The sequence below is a fragment of the Strix aluco genome, chromosome 7, assembly GCF_031877795.1.
Source record: "Strix aluco isolate bStrAlu1 chromosome 7, bStrAlu1.hap1, whole genome shotgun sequence".
Taxonomy (NCBI): domain Eukaryota; kingdom Metazoa; phylum Chordata; class Aves; order Strigiformes; family Strigidae; genus Strix; species Strix aluco.
Genome location: NC_133937.1, coordinates 19,727,428 through 19,745,766, shown reverse-complemented (window position 1 = coordinate 19,745,766; position 18,339 = coordinate 19,727,428). Strand labels below are relative to the sequence as shown.

At 49.4% G+C, this 18,339-nt stretch overlaps 1 protein-coding gene across 9 annotated transcripts in view; it reads left to right on the top strand.

Annotated features, from left to right (window-relative positions):
* Nucleotides 1-761: 761 nt before the first annotated feature.
* PAX2 (paired box 2) overlaps nucleotides 762-18,339 on the top strand; it is an 85,112-nt gene continuing 67,534 nt past the window's right edge. For 6 of the 9 annotated variants that reach the window (XM_074830784.1, XM_074830780.1, XM_074830781.1 and 3 more), the window contains exons 1-3: nucleotides 762-1,401; nucleotides 5,114-5,282; nucleotides 6,497-6,694. In XM_074830784.1, the coding sequence (XP_074686885.1) occupies nucleotides 1,359-1,401; nucleotides 5,114-5,282; nucleotides 6,497-6,694 (410 nt within the window). In that variant the 5' untranslated portion in view covers nucleotides 762-1,358. The remainder of the gene's footprint in view (nucleotides 1,402-5,113; nucleotides 5,283-6,496; nucleotides 6,695-18,339) is intronic. The other 3 variants (XM_074830783.1, XM_074830778.1, XM_074830785.1) reach the window with 1 other exon arrangement.

Sequence of the window (18,339 nt, the reverse complement as noted above, 5' to 3'; positions counted from 1 at the left end):
CTTTCTTTCTTTCTTTCTTTCTTTCTTTCTTTCTTTCTTTCTTTCTTTCTTTCTTTCTTTCTTTCTTTCTTTCTTTCTTCTATTTATTTTTAGTTCTTTTTCTTCTTTATGTCTTTCTCTCTTGACGTCTCTCCCCTCCCCGTCTCTCTCCTTTGCCTTTTCCTTTCTCTTTCCCCTCACCTCCTCTCTCCGTGTCTCTCCCCGTCCGTAGTCGCACACCGCGGAAGCCTTGATGTGTACCGACCTCCCCCCCCACCCCCCCCCGCCCCGGCCCGTTTCACCCCGAGTAAAGTCTCCGGTAAAAAGGCGCGGGGCGTGAGACGGGAGACGAAACTCCCGAGCCGCGTGCATGTGCGCGTGTGCGCGGGTTAAACACGGGAGTTACAGACCCAGAACCGCGAGTGACAACAAAGCGGGGCTCCCGTCCCTTCCCGCGGGCCGGCCAGGGCCGCCGCCGCCCCGCACACGCGTGGCCCGGGGCGCTCCGGAGCGCGCGGCCGGGGCTCCCCCGCAGCCGGGTCCCGAAGGCGGCGGCCCCCCCGCGCCGAGCGCCGCCGGCCCGGCCCTCCTCTCTCCTCTCCCCTCTCCTCTCCTCTCCTGGCCGCGCTCGGCTCGGCGCGCTGGCGAATCAGAGAGTGTCGGAATCTATTGCCTTTGTCTGACAAGTCATCCATCTCCGGGGAGGCGGGCGGGGGGCTGAGGGCGCTGCGGCTTTTAGAGAGACACACACCGGGAGCGGAGGCTCCAGTCTCCGGCCCCGGCTCCTCGCAAGCACTTCCCACCTCGGGCCAAAGTCCGCCGGGCGCCGGATCCTCCGCCCGGCCGAGAGGAGGGGGCGCGCCCGCCCGCCGCCCGCAGCTTTCCCGGGGATTGCTACTCCGCTTTGAACTTAAATGAACTAGCCCCGGACCGCGGGAGGAGGAGGAGGAGGAGGAGGGAGAGCCGCGTCCTCCTGCGCCTTCTGCCGCCTGGCCGCCGGCCGCACCTTGCTCCGGCACCCCCTCCCCGCCGCCGGGGATGCTCTGAGCCCTCCCAGCCATGACACCCACCTGCCCCCCGGCGCCGCCAGCCCCCCGCTCCCACGGACTCTGCTGACTCCGCTGGCCCCGCCGCCCCGGCCCCCCAAGAGCCGGCGCAGCCCTCCCGCCCCCCGGAAAGTACTTCGCTCCCCGCTCTGCCGGGCAGGGGGGCCAGCGCACCCCGCCGCTCCCCTCCTCTCCTCTCCTTGTGTATTTCGCTTTTTTTTTTTTTGTTTGGTTTGTTTTTTTGTTATTTTTTTTCTCCCCTAAGTCTTGAAGTTGAGTTTTAGAGGCGACACGGCGGCTTCAGCCGATTTCTTCCCCTTCCTTTGCCTCCCCATGGATATGCACTGCAAGGCAGACCCCTTCTCAGCAATGCACCGTGAGTACTGGAGCCCGGCTCCTTCCGCTGCTCTCCCTCTTTCTCATCCCTCCATTCCTCCTTCCCCAACCATTCTTCCTCACCTGATCCTCCTCCGGGTCCATCCTTTCACCGCCAGCCTCTCTTCCCCTGGCCAAACCCGGGCTTAGAGGGGAGTTCGGAAGGCAGAGCGAGGGTCCCGGGCAGACCCGGGCCCGGGGGGAGCACAGCTCCGTGCCACCGGTGGGGCGGGGGCCAGGACCCCCGGGCCGGGGGCTGTGTGCGGCCGTGCCTGTGCTGCCAGCCGCGTGTGTGCGAAAGCAAACCGCCCCCCCCGCCCCCTGCCCCGAACCGGATCTCTCCTCCGCAAAGGCACTTTCCCCATCGCCCCTCAGACAACACGAGTTTATTGCGGCTCGAGTCAGCCCGCGCGCTGGACCCTCTCCCCGTCCCTGCCCCGCCGGGCCAGGGCTGCCCGCACCCCTGCGGGGCTCTAAACCCCCGAGCTCCCCGCGATCTGATGCCGTTTGCTTTGATTTCGGATTTCAGTGGCAGAGAGGGGAGACGCCAGTTTCAAATTAATGGCGGGTTGGTCGGTGGCTGTTCCGTGCTTCGGTTTGGTTTGGTTCGGTGAAAGGCTGGACTGCGGGAAAAATAGGACAATTGGATGGCTGGGAGATCTGGCGGCTTCGGAGGCTCCCCAGAAGGCACGATCCCTCCTGGTTTATTTACCACATCCCCGGTGTGCATTTTAAATGCATTCCTGGCACAGAGGAAAGTGCATTCGTGATATATTTCCACTTTAAAGACCCTTTCTGTAAGAGCAGGACGAAGGAAAGCGAAAAGACCCCTTTACCAGGGTCTGTAACCAGGAATTTTCAGGGATTTTAATTCCACTGCACGGAGGGAAAATAATCCCGAGATTTAAATTACAGAAAAAAATACAAATAGAAAGCCGAGATTGAGAGCATCTTGAGTCAGGAAATGAATAATTAAGAGCAATTTGTAACTTTTGACACCGAAACTTTTGAGGACACGCCCTGCCCGCTGCATAAAAACAAACCGAAAAGATATAAAATGGAAATACTTGAAGTTTAAAAAATCCCGATTTTGCCGTGAGAAGGAAGGCGCAGAAACACAAACCCACGATCAGATCGCCAAACGTGGATGTAGGTAACTGTCTTCCTGTTTCCAAATTAATGATTTCCAGGATACACTGCTTAAAATGTAGGGTTTAATTTTCGGAGACCTTTAACGGAAAATAGTCCGTGTATCAGACGCGATTTTTAGTTTTCTGCTTTCAGACGCGATCGCAGTAATTCTGCCTCCGGTACGATCTGGAATGTGTAGGCAGCCGAAGAAGGCATCTCACTGTCACTGATTTTTTAAAGTCCAGTTTGATTCGTGAACAATTTTGGCTACCGATTAAAAAAAGAATAAAATCAACATTTGATTTGTTCCCTAAAGTGTATTTCGAGAGCTGCAGACCTCGATATTAGTGAGAGATTAAAATGCATTCGGGCGCGGGCTCCTGACACACACCGAGCCAGCAAAACACGGTCTGTACGAAAGCGGTACAACTGGATGGGTACATGTATATACAGACGTCGGCACTTATACGCAGATAAATACACGTAAATACCTTACTGCTCTCATAGAAATAACCTTAGAAAACCACGGGGCAGAGCAAAACACTCGTGTGAAAAATATCCGTGCTGCAATAATTTGAATTATTAATTTTTAATCTTTTTTGCTTCTGTTGCCTTTTAATACTTGGTAATGCGAGTTATAAAAGGTGCTTTGAATTATTTATCATGGAGTTGCCGAAGAAATTGCTGTCTTGTAACTTTAGAGGCAACATGTGCAGAAGGGCTTCTGAACAAATGAAGAAAACACACAGCAACATATACCCGCGGGTTTTAGTGCAGGAAGATAAATATCCCCCCTCCCCTCCGAAACCCTAAATATCTTTTAAGAAAGACTAACAAAAGAACGTAACAAATAACCCCGGCTCATCGGGGAAGGGACGGGGAAGCCCGCCGGCGCCCTGGCCGAGGCGGCTGGGAGGGCATACGTGGAGGTGTTCCTGAAGGGGTGGGGGAGATGGAAAAAACTCTATTTGTGCGAAAGGACTTGGATCGATCGCAGGGCAATGAGAGTTTCCACTAAGTTCAGAGCCAATAAGTCAGTGTCAGAAGCAGGGGAGAAAAAAACCTCAGCGAAAATACAAACAGATCATTTTTCAGCAAACTGCAGAACGAACTAAGATCTCTTGGCGAGGAGGATACAGCAGGTTAGGGTTGTGTGAAAGGAAAGCTTTAATACAGAGTGCACTCCACAGCTCTATCAGCTGGATATTGCGGAGATAGAGACACCCAGGTGGCAGCGCCAGCGGAGCTGTACCGCCTGCGAGCCTGCGGCTGCCTACACGCCCGGGCAGGGGCGAGCGGCTCCCGCCTCGACCGCGGACCACCCCAGGTGCAAGCGGTTCGCAGCCGCCTGTCCTGCCGGGTCCCAAAAGGAGATTATTCCCGTCCCCCCGATCCTCCTGCCCACGCTTAGCAGGTGCATACTTATTTTTTCCCTAAGTTATTTCTCGAAATGGAGAAAGACAGATCAGGAAAAAAGCGATCCTAGCAGTCCTATCCGAGAGCGAGCAGGCTTTTGCCTGGAAAGGGAGGAACGGAGAAAAAGGGAGCATTTGAAATTCTCCCTGAATTAGATTGCGGGGGGGGGGGGGGGGGGGGGAAGACGGAAACGTGCGAGTCTGTTAGATTTTTTTTTTTTACAGGAAGATTTTTCTTTTAAAGATCGAAAGCTGAGGAGAGAGAGGGTCTGTCTGTAAACGAACACCGGCCGTAGGACCCAAAATATTTTCTTTCTCTCTCTCTCCTTCCCTCTGCCTACATTTCTTTCCCTTTCTCCTTTTCTCTCCGAATCCCTTCAACTCGCCTCCGAAAATAACGGGAGAGGACGCGTTGCATGGGGGACATGCCGCGGGGTGAGGGAGGGCGGGGTTGGCGAGTAACTGTAATTGACAATGTGAGAGAAAATCGTGGAAAGAAAATGAAAGGAGAGATGAAAACCCCAGAGTAGAGAGAAAGGGAACTGCGGCAGGGTCCGCCCGGAGCCGCTAAGCCGCTGAGCCCCGGAGTTTGGGAGCTCACCTCTCCCCAACTCTCGGGAGAGGAGCCGGCGCGGGCACTGCCTCCATCCTCGCCCCGCCACAATGGCCCCGGGAAGCCGCCGCTCCCGCGTCCCGGGGAGGGGCGGCGGGAGGCAGAGGTGCTCTCCGGGCCAGGGAGGGGAAACGGCGTGCGGGGGGACAGTCTCCGGCTCGGGAAAATTCACTCTGCCTTCTCCCTTGCCATCTTTCCTCCTTTCTCTTTCTTCCTTCCTTCCTCTTTTCTTTCTCCTTCTCTCTTGGTCTTTTCCCCTTTTCTTCCTTTCTTTTCTTTTGCTCTTTACCTTTCGTTCTATTTCTCTCGTTGTCATTCTTTATCTCTCATTCTCTTATTCTTCCTGGTTTTCCCTCTTTCTTTCCCCCTTTCTCCCTTTTTCTCTTCCCTCTCTCCCCCACGTCTTGTTCCCCCCTCTCGACCCCCCGCCATCACCTCCATCCATCTGTAGTGACTGGAGATTTTGTAGCACGAGTGGCGAAGAATCCACGACTAACGGTGTGTTTCTGGTGTGCGTGGCTTGTTGTGTTTTTTTTTTATTTCTCTTTCCCCAGCAGGGCACGGGGGTGTGAACCAGCTCGGGGGGGTGTTTGTGAACGGCAGGCCCCTACCTGACGTGGTGAGACAAAGGATAGTGGAGCTGGCTCACCAGGGGGTGCGACCCTGTGACATTTCCAGGCAGCTGCGGGTCAGCCACGGTTGTGTCAGCAAGATCCTGGGCAGGTAAGGAAAGAGGCAGCTCCTTCCTCTCCCCTGGGACGGCAACGGTGCATCCCTTCCCCGTTCCGGCGTGACCTCCCGCCCTTCCCGCGGCGCCGGGCTCCCCCCGGCACCTCCCCGAGCGGGCCCAGCACCTCCGCGCTGAGCAGGGCCCCCTCCTCCAGCCGGGAAGGACGTGCCCCTCCCGACACCCGCCCCCCCCCCCCCCCCGCCGGCGGTGTTTGGAAACTCCTGGGAAGACAAACAATTTGCGAGGGGTAGGCGGGAAAGAGAAGGGACGGGGGGGACAAAAAACCGAAAGAACGACAAAAAACCACCACCACAACAACAACAAAATCCCCCAACTCACACCAACCCGTGAGCGGTCTTAGCAAATACACGGGTAAATAAACAAACAACGGGGCAAATAAATAAATAAATAAATAATTCCGGCGGTAACCGCTCGCCGCCAAATGTGGTGTGAAATCTCCCCAGAGGGAAGCCGCTGGGGGACCTGGCGCCCCCGGCCCCGGCCGCTGGGATGCGGAGCGGTGCGGGAGAGCCCCAGGCAGTCGCCTGTGCGGGGCCGTGCCCGCTGCCACGGGCGGGCCAGAGCCGCTGGCGCCCAGCGGGGACCCGGGCTGAGGCCGCCCCGTACGAGCACCCGCTTCCGAGGGACCCGGGGCGGGGGAGGGGAACAAACCGGCCAGCGCCCCGAGCCGGGGGAGGCCGGCCGGAGGCGGCGAGGGCAGAGCCCGGCACTGCCCGCTCCCCGCGTCCCCTGCCCGGCCGCCCGGCCCGGCCCCGCGGTCGGCGGGCTTCGCCTCCGGCCCGCCGCATCGGGGCGAGGGGTTCTGTTTTGTATCCCGATCTCCGGGCCTGAAACGAGTGTGTGCGTGTGAGGCGGGGGAAGGGGGAGGCGGCCAACAGCCCAGCGCCCCTCGCTTCTCGCACACACAGAAAAAAAAGGGGGGGGGGGGAAGGAGGGAAAAAAAAAAAAAAAAGAAAAAAAGAGAGCGCGAGCGAGCCCCGGGGAGGAGAAGGGACTCCCCCAGGCGGCCCGGCGCCCCGCAGAGCCCCGCCATGCGGCCCCCGAACCGCCACGGCCCCACGGCGCGCACCGGCGGGCCGAAGCCGAGGTGGGGAGCGGGGCGCCCCGAGGGGCAGCCGGGCACCGGGTGCTCGGGGCCGGCCGGGCTGTTCCGGGCACGGCAGGTCAGTGACCATCCTTTGTGCAGGTATTACGAGACGGGGAGCATCAAGCCCGGCGTGATCGGCGGCTCCAAACCCAAAGTGGCGACCCCCAAAGTAGTGGATAAAATCGCCGAGTACAAGAGACAAAACCCGACGATGTTCGCCTGGGAGATCCGGGACAGGCTACTGGCCGAGGGCATCTGCGACAACGACACGGTCCCCAGCGTTTCCTCCATAAACAGGTAAGAGCGACCCCGCAGTCCTGCTCGCGGCCCGGTCGCCTCTTTACGGCCCCATAAAACCGCTCTCGAGAGCGCGGACGGCCCGGTCCTTCCTCGGTCAGGTTAGAGCCGGCCTGCTCCAGCCCCCCGCACGAACCGGGACCCCTGGGCATGGCCCGCCAGCCCCCGGCCCCGGCCCAGCGGGCGCTCCCCGGCCCCGCCGTGACCCCCGAGCACAGCCCTGGGCAGCGGGGCCGGAGCCGGAGCCGGCTGCCCCCCGCCCCAGGCCCGGGCAGAGGGGGAGCGGCTCTGCCCCGGGGCTCTGCCGCCCGCCGCGGGGCCGCAGCTTGCGCCGGCCGCCGGGCCCGGGGCGGGCAGCGCTGCCGCCACGGCAGATGCGCTCCCCGCCGAGCAGCCCGGCGGTGCCGCAAGGTTTGGGGTCTGCTCGGACTGGCGGGGTGACAGGCGGCGGAGCCGGGTTTTCCCCTGTCCCCCCGACACCCCTCCCGGGGTGTAAATGACCGCCAGCCTCGCCAGGGCATTAGGGCTCCGAGCCGAGAAGCTGCCGCTCCCCGCAGCCAAGCCGGGCTCCCAGCCCCGGGCCGCGGAGTGCCGGAGGCAGGCGTCCCTTGCACCCACTCCCCCCGGCTCCCCCCTCGTCGCTAACCCGAGGGAGAGCCTAAATTTGCCAGGCTGTGCCTTCCCCGGGCCGGGGAGCGCTGCTCCTGCGGTGCCCGCGGGTCCCGGCCGGGGCTGGTCCCTGCCCTGGCAGGAGGCTGGAAAGCAGCAGGATCGATTCAGCCCTAGAGACCCGCTTCCCCCCATCTCCTCCCCCGGCTGCTAGGCTGAGACTTTTGTTGGTGGAGGGACTCAGATTTGGTCTCAGGTTTGAGGTGACAAAAATAATCATATGACAGGCAAAAGAAAAGGATCGATGCAGGAGAAAAACGCCGGTGGTAGATGTAATCCGGTACTAACCCATGGCAAAGCGCTCGGACTGTTCACATCGCGGTACATTCAAACACAACATACATCAGGTCTTCACACTTTGACGACACGCAACACTCCTACACACACAGTAAAAGTAATTATGCTGGTTTAGTGTAATGTATGTACAGATACCTTGACTATGACCACAGAAATACAACCTCTAGAAACAGAGTAACGCAGGGATATTTGCAAGGGGTACGTACATAGGTAGGCACGAAACACCTCGCCAACAGAGTAAGAATATATGAAATTTTGCACGCGGTGCCAAATATACGGCGCTTCCCACTCAAATAAATGTATATGGGGTATATGTAAATATGCATGCAGGCTTTTGTAGTGTCCGCATAGATAAAAACGCACAAGTCAGTATATTGGCCCTTTTGATATATAACAAGTTTAGCCAGATTTTTTTAAAAACCTGGTGTATTTATAGCAAGGGAAGCAAAAAATAAATAGCAGGGAAAATGCAGTGGTATTTTTTCTCTTGCGCTTTTCATGGCAGATTTATCAAAATATGTCTAATAACTCAGACTGTGTATTTCTAAATCTGGCATCCTATATAAATGGGTTTTAATATTTTGCAAATGATATGGAATTATCCCAAATCATCTTGAAAACAGCAGGTAGAATTAGCTAGTGGAATGTACCTTGGCTAAGAAAGATTCCCTCAGACACACTGTCTCTGTAATATACTGCTAGGCTACCCTAGGAAATTATCCCTGTGTGTGCCATCTGTATTAAAATGGTTATTAAGTTATGAACAGGGTAACATAATACTGATCGGCTAATTATACACCCTCCTAAAAAACCTCCAGGTCTCTGTTACTCTCTCAGTCAGGTATTGAAATAATAACAGTTTGACATTCAGACACCTTACAAAGGCAGCCGCAGAAGGACAGCCAACTATCCCTGGGAGGAATTAAGCTGGTTGTATAGAAGTCCAGAGGAACGGCCGTGGGCTCTTTGGAGGAATAGCATACATGGACCCAACATACGCGTATACTTCGGCCAGCTCAAGGGATGTTAGCATCCAAATGTCAGTGAAGTCTCAGCCTTATGCCTGCTGGACCCGACGCCTCGCATCTGGGTTGCAATGCCCGGGGCAGGAGCCTGAGCGTCAGGTTTTGCTCCCACCTTTGCTACCAGTTTATGGCAGGGCTTTGGGGGTTTTGTACCTCAGTTTCCCCACCCTGGAAATGAAAACTGATCCTTCTCAGAAGGAGGTGGGAACAGATGTCAGTTAGATTGCGCTTATAAAATGTTTTGAGAGGGACAAGTGCTTTGTAGCTGCTAAGTATTATTATATTAAAGAGGCTCAGCTGTGACCCACCATGTTCGATTCATACTGTGATGGCATTTGAGTGTGTAGTCACCAAGGCACAAGCACATTTTGGCTTCGTGTGATGAAGTCTTTCCCCATTCCTTTTAAAAAATCAGGCCCAACTTCCCACTGTTCACCTTTGTATGAGGCTCCCTAAAACTCACATCTGTGAGGAGTGACCCCACCGTATCACAGGTCATAAAATTTGCATGTCTGTGCTAGGCAAGAACAGGACAGTGATCGGGGGAAAAAACTGCAGTTGAATAGGAAGTAGCGAGTATATAAGGGCCCAATCCTGGTGCCGCAGAGAGTAGCGTGAGCTTCATCACTCTGGTCACTTTATGACTCCAGCTCACAAAACTCACAAAACACAAAGAGGGGACTAAGTCCAGGATTTAAATATACATTTTCTCTCTCCCATTGTCAAAATACACATACAGAATTGGGTCAACCCTTTGTAACAGCATATCCCTTACCCGCAGTATGATCACAGATTTGAGTTAATCTAACACTTCGAGTCTCTGAACAGCTTCAGATAGATGACAATTGTAAAAAACATTCTAGAAATATCTGTTTTCTGATTTTTGCAAAATGTGGACTTTCCAAAGCAAAATCTGCATTGGCCCAGTGTCCAGAACTGTTAGAGCTACGTCCACGAGCAGTTTAACATCTTGAGACTATAAGCGAGGCACTTACAGAGACAGAAGTTACCTATGTCCCTAGATAGACTGTGAATACTCCACTTCAAAATGGAGATCTCCTTGTACATGGAAAAAAATTACTTTTGGTTATTATAAGATTTTTCTGATAATGTATTAATTACATTTTCTTTCTTTCTGGGGATTAGTCTAACATTAACAAAGGCTTTCAGGTGAGAGACTACAAAACAAAGCAGTTTCAATTCCATTTTTAAAGTCTCCCTAAAACATTTAAAAGATCTATTTTCCATTAATTATTTTTTGTGATACATGAATTCTATGTGCCTACATTGCCCTGACCTGTCAGTATTGCACTGAGACACATTTGGGATGACATGTAATTCAGTACTGAGATTTATCAAAAACTTGTTCATAGCAAACTCATGCAGATAAAGGCTAGATACAAACTCTGGTGAAAAACATGACGTAACTACCCTGTCAAGATTCAGGAAAAAAATTAAAAGTCTTCTGCTATGCGGTAGTTTTTCTTTAATTATGGCAAAAAAAAGTCCAGGGAGTATATTAGTTAATAAGCAAAGTGCACCAGAGGTGACAGGATCAAGACAGAGGAGTTATCTCTGCACCAGGAGCTTTCCTGTTCCCGCTTCATACATCAGGTACTTTACAGTACAAACCTACTGGGTATGTGTAGGTACACACACATATATATACATGTATATATGTAAACACACACACCTATACTCACTACATGTAATTGAGAAGCAGACAAGTGACAGAAGCTCTTAATTATTTGCTAAGCAATTAATGCTTATTTTAAATCACTTGAGCACCTTGCTTCTTGAGTGGCCTGCCGGCCCGATCTTTGCCATCTATCATATGACTAGAAATGAGTTATCTTTGGTCACTTTGCATTAGAATATTTCACTGGATTTAGGCACTGCTGTAAGCCTTGCAGCGGTCTCCTAAGTATGAACTTGGAGGCAGATGTTAATGAGAATTTTTCTTTTGTTTTGTGGCACGTACAGTTAGCCTAAGAACAGGGGTTTCATGAGATAATAATCAGCCCAAAAACCCTTTTGAATTAGACAGTGTACTTTAGTAGGAACAGGATGGAGCACATCACAGATAAACGTTCACAGTTATGCAGCAAGTGATGCAATGGGCATTGTCGTTTAAGCATTATTTCCTGCTTCTCTTAAATTAATGAATTCCTTACTGGTCCAGAAAAGCAAAGCAAAACAATGCCCTCACAATTTGTCCCTCTGTCCCAGCTCTCCTGCGGCTGGGTTCAGTACTAGGGTCTCCCAGTTAGTTCTTATCCAAGGAATGCTGAAGCCAAAGCATTACAGAGTTTAGTCAGTCTTCAGGATACACTTTGGACCTTGAGTTCCTGAGAGTAGACCTAACTAATACCCCATGGCAGGGAATAGAGTTTAGTGGATATATTATCTCAGTCAAGCCATTAGATGTTTTTTCAATCTTCTCTTAGGTATTGGGTCTACACATTAAATTCTAGTGTTAAGCGCTTGGTTTGGGGAGATCTTTCCTGTTTCATTACGTAACAATTGGCTAATAATTCCTGGTTAAAGTCTCTGATAATTATGTGCTTTTAAAAAATATATATGGAAGAACACACACATTGATAACAACTAGAGAAATATACTTGTACATTGAAATATTATTGAGCATGTGGCCAATTTCAGTGGCCACGGGCAGGCCTGTAGTTTAGAGCAAAGAATGGCATATTAGGAGATCAGATTTCTCTTACCAGTTCTGCCATTAACTTTCTGGTTGATCTTGGGCAGGTCACATGGACTCCTTATGAGGCTGCTTTGCCATCTGTAAAATGAAAATACCAGTATTTAGCTACCTTTGTAAAACTCAGTGTGAGCTTTCACTAAATGAGAAAGGGTTCAAAACTGGAGCTACGTTGTTTTACATCAGCTGAGGCTTTAGCCCATGCAAGGGAGATAGAATTGAGCAGAATCTCAATTGAGGTAAACATAACGTCTCAAGAGAAACAATCGCGTCTGGCAAAAGGCAGGCGTATCAGGGCAGGGGCTGTGTCATATGCGGAAGAAATCAATGTTATGCAAACAGAGCTTTCTGAGTCACTCTCACTAGCCTCACTTGAGAATTTCCCCAAAGGACACCCTGGCCAAAGTCACTGGTGAATCTCTCCCTGTCTTTCCCACCAAATAAATCTGGAATCCTTGGAGGACAGGTAATGAGTCTAGGGAGAAGTTGGAAGAGTACAGGGTATCTCTAATGGCAGCTTGCTCATAGTGACCAAAAGTAGTGACAACTGGATGGCTTGCAGTGAACATGGGGTGAACTGCACAGTTTTAGCTGGCAAGCATGTGTGTGTGTGTCACACAAACCTCTCGCCACCATCAGTATTCAGTAGCCACAAGTCAGTTTTCTCAATAGAGAGGCCAAGGATTAGACTGGTCACGTAGACTGGATTAGCCTCTGACTGACAATGCGCTTGTGCAAGGCAGGGGTGAAGAAAACTTGTCCAACAGTACCCAGTAGTGTTTACCAGGTCTCGTAACCTGGTACTTCTTAGCGCGCACAGAAGAAACTCAGGATCAGGGATCCTCTCCCTTAGTTGATGCTGAGCCTAAGGTTCCCATGTGATTTCCTGCATCAGGGCATGCTCTCAAGGTAGAAGACTTCTACTGCCAGTCGCTTTCAGCTGAGAAAAGAAAGCGACTGGGTCACACAGGGCTTCATTACAGGGAATATACTCCTTTACATCAGATTCTTTTCCATCAGACACAAACCTGGTATTATCTTCTTTTTATCATTGCAAATAAAGGACAGGCTCATAAAGCAGAGGTTACAGACAATGTTACTGCAGCTGAAAGAGTAAATGAATGCTAACATCATTTCCCTTTGTCTTATTCCTCATATCTGGCCACTGGAAGGTTGTATGGTGGGAACTACAATAAGATAGCTGCATTTTTTCTAATTTTCATATTGCAGAGATATTAGCTCAACAGAGGCAGTTAGCAAGTAAAATTGGTTGTGCCTGGGAAGTTTTGAGCTCCCTGTTCTGTGAACCTCAAAGTTCAGAACCACATTGGTCTCTTTATCACCTAAAAATTCCAGCTCTTCCTTTTTGTATAGATGTACAGAAAGCTTGATTTTTGTTGGAAGTTAAACACTTTCAACCTTTTGCATTTAGTGAATGATTGCTGCATTCTGCCATAGAGGTAGCTGCATTTCAGTGCTGGGTGAGTGAGTCTTCTGGAGCTAAACCTCATTTACCAGAATCACTATTATGTGAAAAAATTCATTTGACTTTGGGAGAAAAGAGGAGAAAATATAAGTGGCTTGGCGAAGCAATGACGAAGTGGTGAGAACAATATAGTGATCTGATCTGAAGGGCACAGTCCCTCCAACAGGAAAAGAATTATTCACGTTTAAACAAAGCAGTATAGCCAGGAACGAAGGGAGGGAAATAAGAAAGGAAACATTTAAATGGTAGCAGAAGGTATCCCCTGATAGGAAGGTCCATTAAGTTGTGGAATTGCATCCCATAGGAATTCCTGATTTCTTGGAATATATATAACTAGATGGCATTAATAACAAGAAAACATACAATAAGAAATAATCTTGTGTTGGCTAAAGAGATAGATAATGCTCTAGCAGGCCAGCTGGACCCTTTATGATATGATGACATGATGCATACAGAACAAAGTCACGTTTTCAGTCGTATATGAAACATCCCCAAAAATCTGTCTCTGATCCTAAAGCCTGTTCAAACAAAAGATTTCCATATTACTTGAATAAAAAGATATGACTTCAAAACAGTTGAACAAGGCTGAGCTTCACTTAGATTCCATGCTCTTTAATTAAGGCATGCTGAAGCGCAAATGGAGTTTAGGCTCTCTACTTACAATCAGCAAAATATTTAGGGATCCCACTTTTGGGGAGGGTCTCTATAAAGGGGAAGGTAGAGACTTCCAAAAGCATTTGTCATTGGCCTGACATCTGTGCAGCTAACTAGGGCTTTAGGAAATCCCATCTGTGTGTAGAAGGCTCTGATGATGATTACTACTCATGAAAGTGTCAGAAAGGTTTGAGGTTTTCTCCCAATCATACTTTAAACTGCGAGCTAACAGGAATGAAGATTTTTCCACTGTAATCCCAATTAATCCATTGGAGCCTATACACGCATGGCCATATTTACCAGTCCCAGCTGTTTAAAAATGCCAAGACAAAGCCTAAATCATGCAATTGGCATAAAAATCATCAGTACTTGTAATATAACGTGGGTTTGTTTTTACTTGTTTTCTCTTTTCTACCCTAAATTTTTAAAGGGATTTGGATATCTGACTCCCATTAAACAACTTTAAAAATACCTTAACAATGCAGTCCTTTGAGTCTTCAAGGAGGCTCCTTTTCAAGCCCCCACAAGCACTGGAAACATACTTTATTAAATGAGAACTGAAATTCTCATGCTATCACTTGACTAGAGGAGCTGGAAAACCCACAACAAACACCGTTAGGCTTGTGATGAAATACTAGACAGTACGATATTCAGTGCTAGCCTCCAATTTTCTCTAGTGCCAGTAACTGAGAGCTGATTTTGTAGCACTTATATGGCTATCTACCCAGCTGAAAATCACAAATCTAATCACCGGGTTTCCAAACTCCTCAGAGTGCACTTACAAATATTCATTTCCAATCAATTTGCACCTGCTAATATTTCTCAACGCTCACATGTGATGACAGTCAGAAGCAATGCCGGTGCTTACTATTTCTATTGCAATAGCATAAAGAGGCTCTGTGCATAGATCACAGCCCATTGTCCAGAACAGGCACAGCGTAAATAGGAATTTCTTTCGAGAGGTTCTTTTAGAAAATCAGTATATACACACACCTTTCTTTACACCATCCCCTTAGCTTCTACTAGGCTCGTAATTCAGACAGTCCTCAAGGTTTCAGGGATCCTGAAACAAACATCTTTATTTGTTATAGGAAATGAGATACCTGGCCAGGGCTCAACCACTAAGCCCAAGCCTAGGTAAAAGGCAGAGCAAAACTGGAGAGCCCCTTTCTTCGGGCTCATATCTGACAAGACAGAGGCTGAATGCTAGCTAGACTGCAACAGCCTCCCCCCTCTTCCCTGATAAGTAGGCATATAAATAAATAAATAAATGGCATCCTAACTGCACTGAGAACTCAATAAAACAATCACATCAAATATGAGGAGGTATAAATCTCATGTCTGCACAGGTAACCCACTCAATTGCTTTTATTATGGCTCAGCCTGACTCCATTTATTACCATCCATGGCCTGGGTGAAAGATGTTTGCATGGAGGGTGGTCTCCTGGTGAAATCTTATCCCTGGAGCAGTGACAATCAGCCCATACAGAGGTGGACTTTGGTGGGGAGACCAAAGGCAGATCCATCTGTCTGCATGAAAACCAATCAATAACCCTGCAACTAGACCCCTTGTCACTGGGAAATGGACAACACAATAGTTCAATCCTGGAGCCATAGGAGAGAAATAGCTGTGGTTGGGGTGTGAAGAATGACAGGATATATGCATGAAGTGTTTGAGACATATGGACAGAATATGTCCATCCATATAGATATTGAGGAGGAGTGATGGGATAGGAGGAGCGTAGAGGGTACATTTACACAGATAGTAGGCAAATTTGAAAGTTGATGTGTTCAGAGGTGGGTATGGGGAAGGAAAAAAGCAGAGTTATATGCATTTTTTTATAGGACATCTATACGGGGACTGTGAGTGCAATGCAGATAGGTACCTTTGGGGGAATGCACTTGCTGGTTGGATACTGCATATGAGTATATTGGTATATGGCAGGGAACATGTATCTCTGGGCAGGCATGTAGGCGGTAACACAAAATGCTGGTAGGCTAAAGGAAGCATATGCGGGAGTTTGATGTGGTCGGGAAAGGATATTCCTTTGTCCTCTGTCTAGCTTGGGATTTATGTGTGTACTAGTTTTGACAGAGAAGAGGAAGAGTGATGTGCCAAAAGCCTGAGCTAACGGACTGTGAGTTCACAGATATGCTTCCCAGAAAATGCTATGTATGAAACATTTACCCAAACCTCACTGCTAAATCAGGAAGGGAGATTCTGGTGGCTTGTCTCTGCCTGTATGAAAAATAGAAATAGGACATTTCTTGCTGCTGTCATCCCGTAGCTCTGCAGTTCCTGTAGCATTTCTAAAATCTGCACAGTATATTGTTTCCCAGGCTTCTAGCAACTCCCCCAACACACACACACATGCGTACACAGACAGATATGCTGGAGTTTGCCTCTATTAATTGTTTTCTCCCGGGGGCCAATTTAGATTTTATTCCTTTGGCTCCATTTTGAACAGTTCCTCCTCCTTCCAAGGTAAGCACCCTCCCCTCTCTGCAGGGGCCAAGGCACAGGGTTAAAAGTCCATCTCTGGTTGGGACACAAACTGCGATCAGCTCTGCTCAAAATGTCCATCACTGTATTTCAGTTGAGAGGGGTGGTATCCATGTTTTGGAAGGCAGATTGATGTCTGTTCGTTAATTTATAAAAGGAAGAGCAGAGAGTGTGACCAGATGACAAAGTCACAAAAGAAACCCTCACATATCTGTCAGACAGGATGCCCTGCACCACCTCGAGTTTCAGGATAGTTTGGATGGTTCTGGCAACAGTAACAGTTCCCACTTCTTTGGTCAGGGAGGGTTAATATTCCAGCACTTCAATCCCCACAACTAGTCCTCATTTTCTTCAAGCTGGACAACCTCATTACCCCACTGCCCATGTTCAAGCTTTCATTTTAAAATTGCAATAGAGTCTTCAGGCACTAACATTTGGGCACTTCTTAAAGGGACTATTGCCTTTCAACACACTCATGTTTCTCTAAAAAGTCTTTTAAGAAAAATTTTTGGTCATCTGCCTTTAAAAAGAAAGACTGCAGCACGGTCTATTACAGCATGTAATAGTGCCTGCTGTTAATATTTGCCTAAATTTAGGCTCTTTCTTGTTTAAATTTAGACTTTCGAGCTTGAAAAATTATACATTTATACATAAATTATACATACACCAAAAATACATACACATTTATAAAATCGATATGGAAGGAAGGAGATGTAGAAGAGAAGAGGAAAGGAAGGAATAATATTTCTGAAGAAAAGGAGATCATGTTTGCATACTGAGCGCATAGGGGAAGTGTATTTCTGGGATGTGCTATGTACAAATGGGCCAAGGCCATGCAAGCAGAGGCAGAATGGAAAATGTGCAATGTCACAAATTCCCTCTCCCTACAGAACAAACAGCAAATTTAGAGTTTTAAAGAGACAGTGTTTGTGGTGCTGCCTCTGTGTGGAGAGCACAGCTGGGTGGGGCTGGGGGAGGAAAGGGCAAGAGATAGGGATGGAGTGAAAGGCTAAGGCAGGTTTGACTTGTATAGTGTCAAAACCAGACCTGCTGTGGTTTTATAGAAGGCAGTCTTGGCCACTGTGCCAAACAAGATGCAGAGAGTCATCCAGTATTGACATCCAACTCCCTTACATGGCTACATGTGTGCCTGAGTCCGGGGTCTGTGCGTATGGAGGCAGCCAGGATGGGGACAGAGTAAGTATATATGGCTGTGTGCAGATTCTTGTGAGGTGCACAAGCTGGAGAGCAGGGAGGGATTGCATGGGTGAGTTTGTATGCTTGCACATGAGAGAGCATGTGTAAATTTGTAAAAAGATGACTGCCATGATTCTAACCCCTTTTTGCGGATTACATGAATTTTTGTGACCTGCAAATATTTAAAGAAAAATACACGCCTCTGGGTGACCCCCTTTGGGTGTTGGTGCCCAGTGGGTAAAATTGGCAGAGCTGGTGGCACAGGGAGACATGAAATGGAAGGGAGTGTGGCCCATTTCAGGTGCATGTGTATACAAGGAAATGCTTCTGGCACAGTGAAACACAGGGGATAAAGTGATCCTGGGGAATACAGTCTTTAGAAGAGTGCAAGGGGAGGGTGCCAGCCCTGTAAACGAAGCCTTTGTACTGCTTAGAGCACCACCTTTCCAAAATGAAAGCACCTTCTGCACCATTTGAATGTGCTCCTGGATCATTCTGTGCACAGTGAAGTAATTTGAGCATGGAAACCTGGGTGCATTTGTGCAGATAGACCGCTGAGTCTCTATTGTTCTACCAGACAATCTTCTCTGTAATGGATATTTGGGTGAGACATGCCCTATACCCCATGACATGTGTACAAGGAGGAGTGTGGGCATATCACTAGGGCAACATGTCCAGCTGGGAGTATAGACTTATATCAAGTATATATTACTGGTCTGTGGAAGAACTAAGAATAGTCTTATCCATGGAAACAACATCGTAACCCTGCATTTACATGCAGGGAGTCATAGGGGCGAGCAAAGGCATGGCAATACCTGTCTTGGGAAGTCTGCCTAGTTTTGTGGGGCTCTGCACAAGACTCCACGTGACTGCTTCCCGACGGCAAGGCGGTCGTGTGAATGCACTGAGGGACTGTGTCTGTGAACAGATGCATGGTGGGTCCTAGCAGTGCTCATATCTTTGTCAGCAGTTCTTTTGGGCAAATCTGTGGATAAGGTGCTATGGCAGCCGTACCACCAATGTGCTGAGGAGAATGCAGCTGGTGAGATGGGTAGCGTCAGTAACACAAACACGTGTGCAAGTGCGTGTACAACAGAG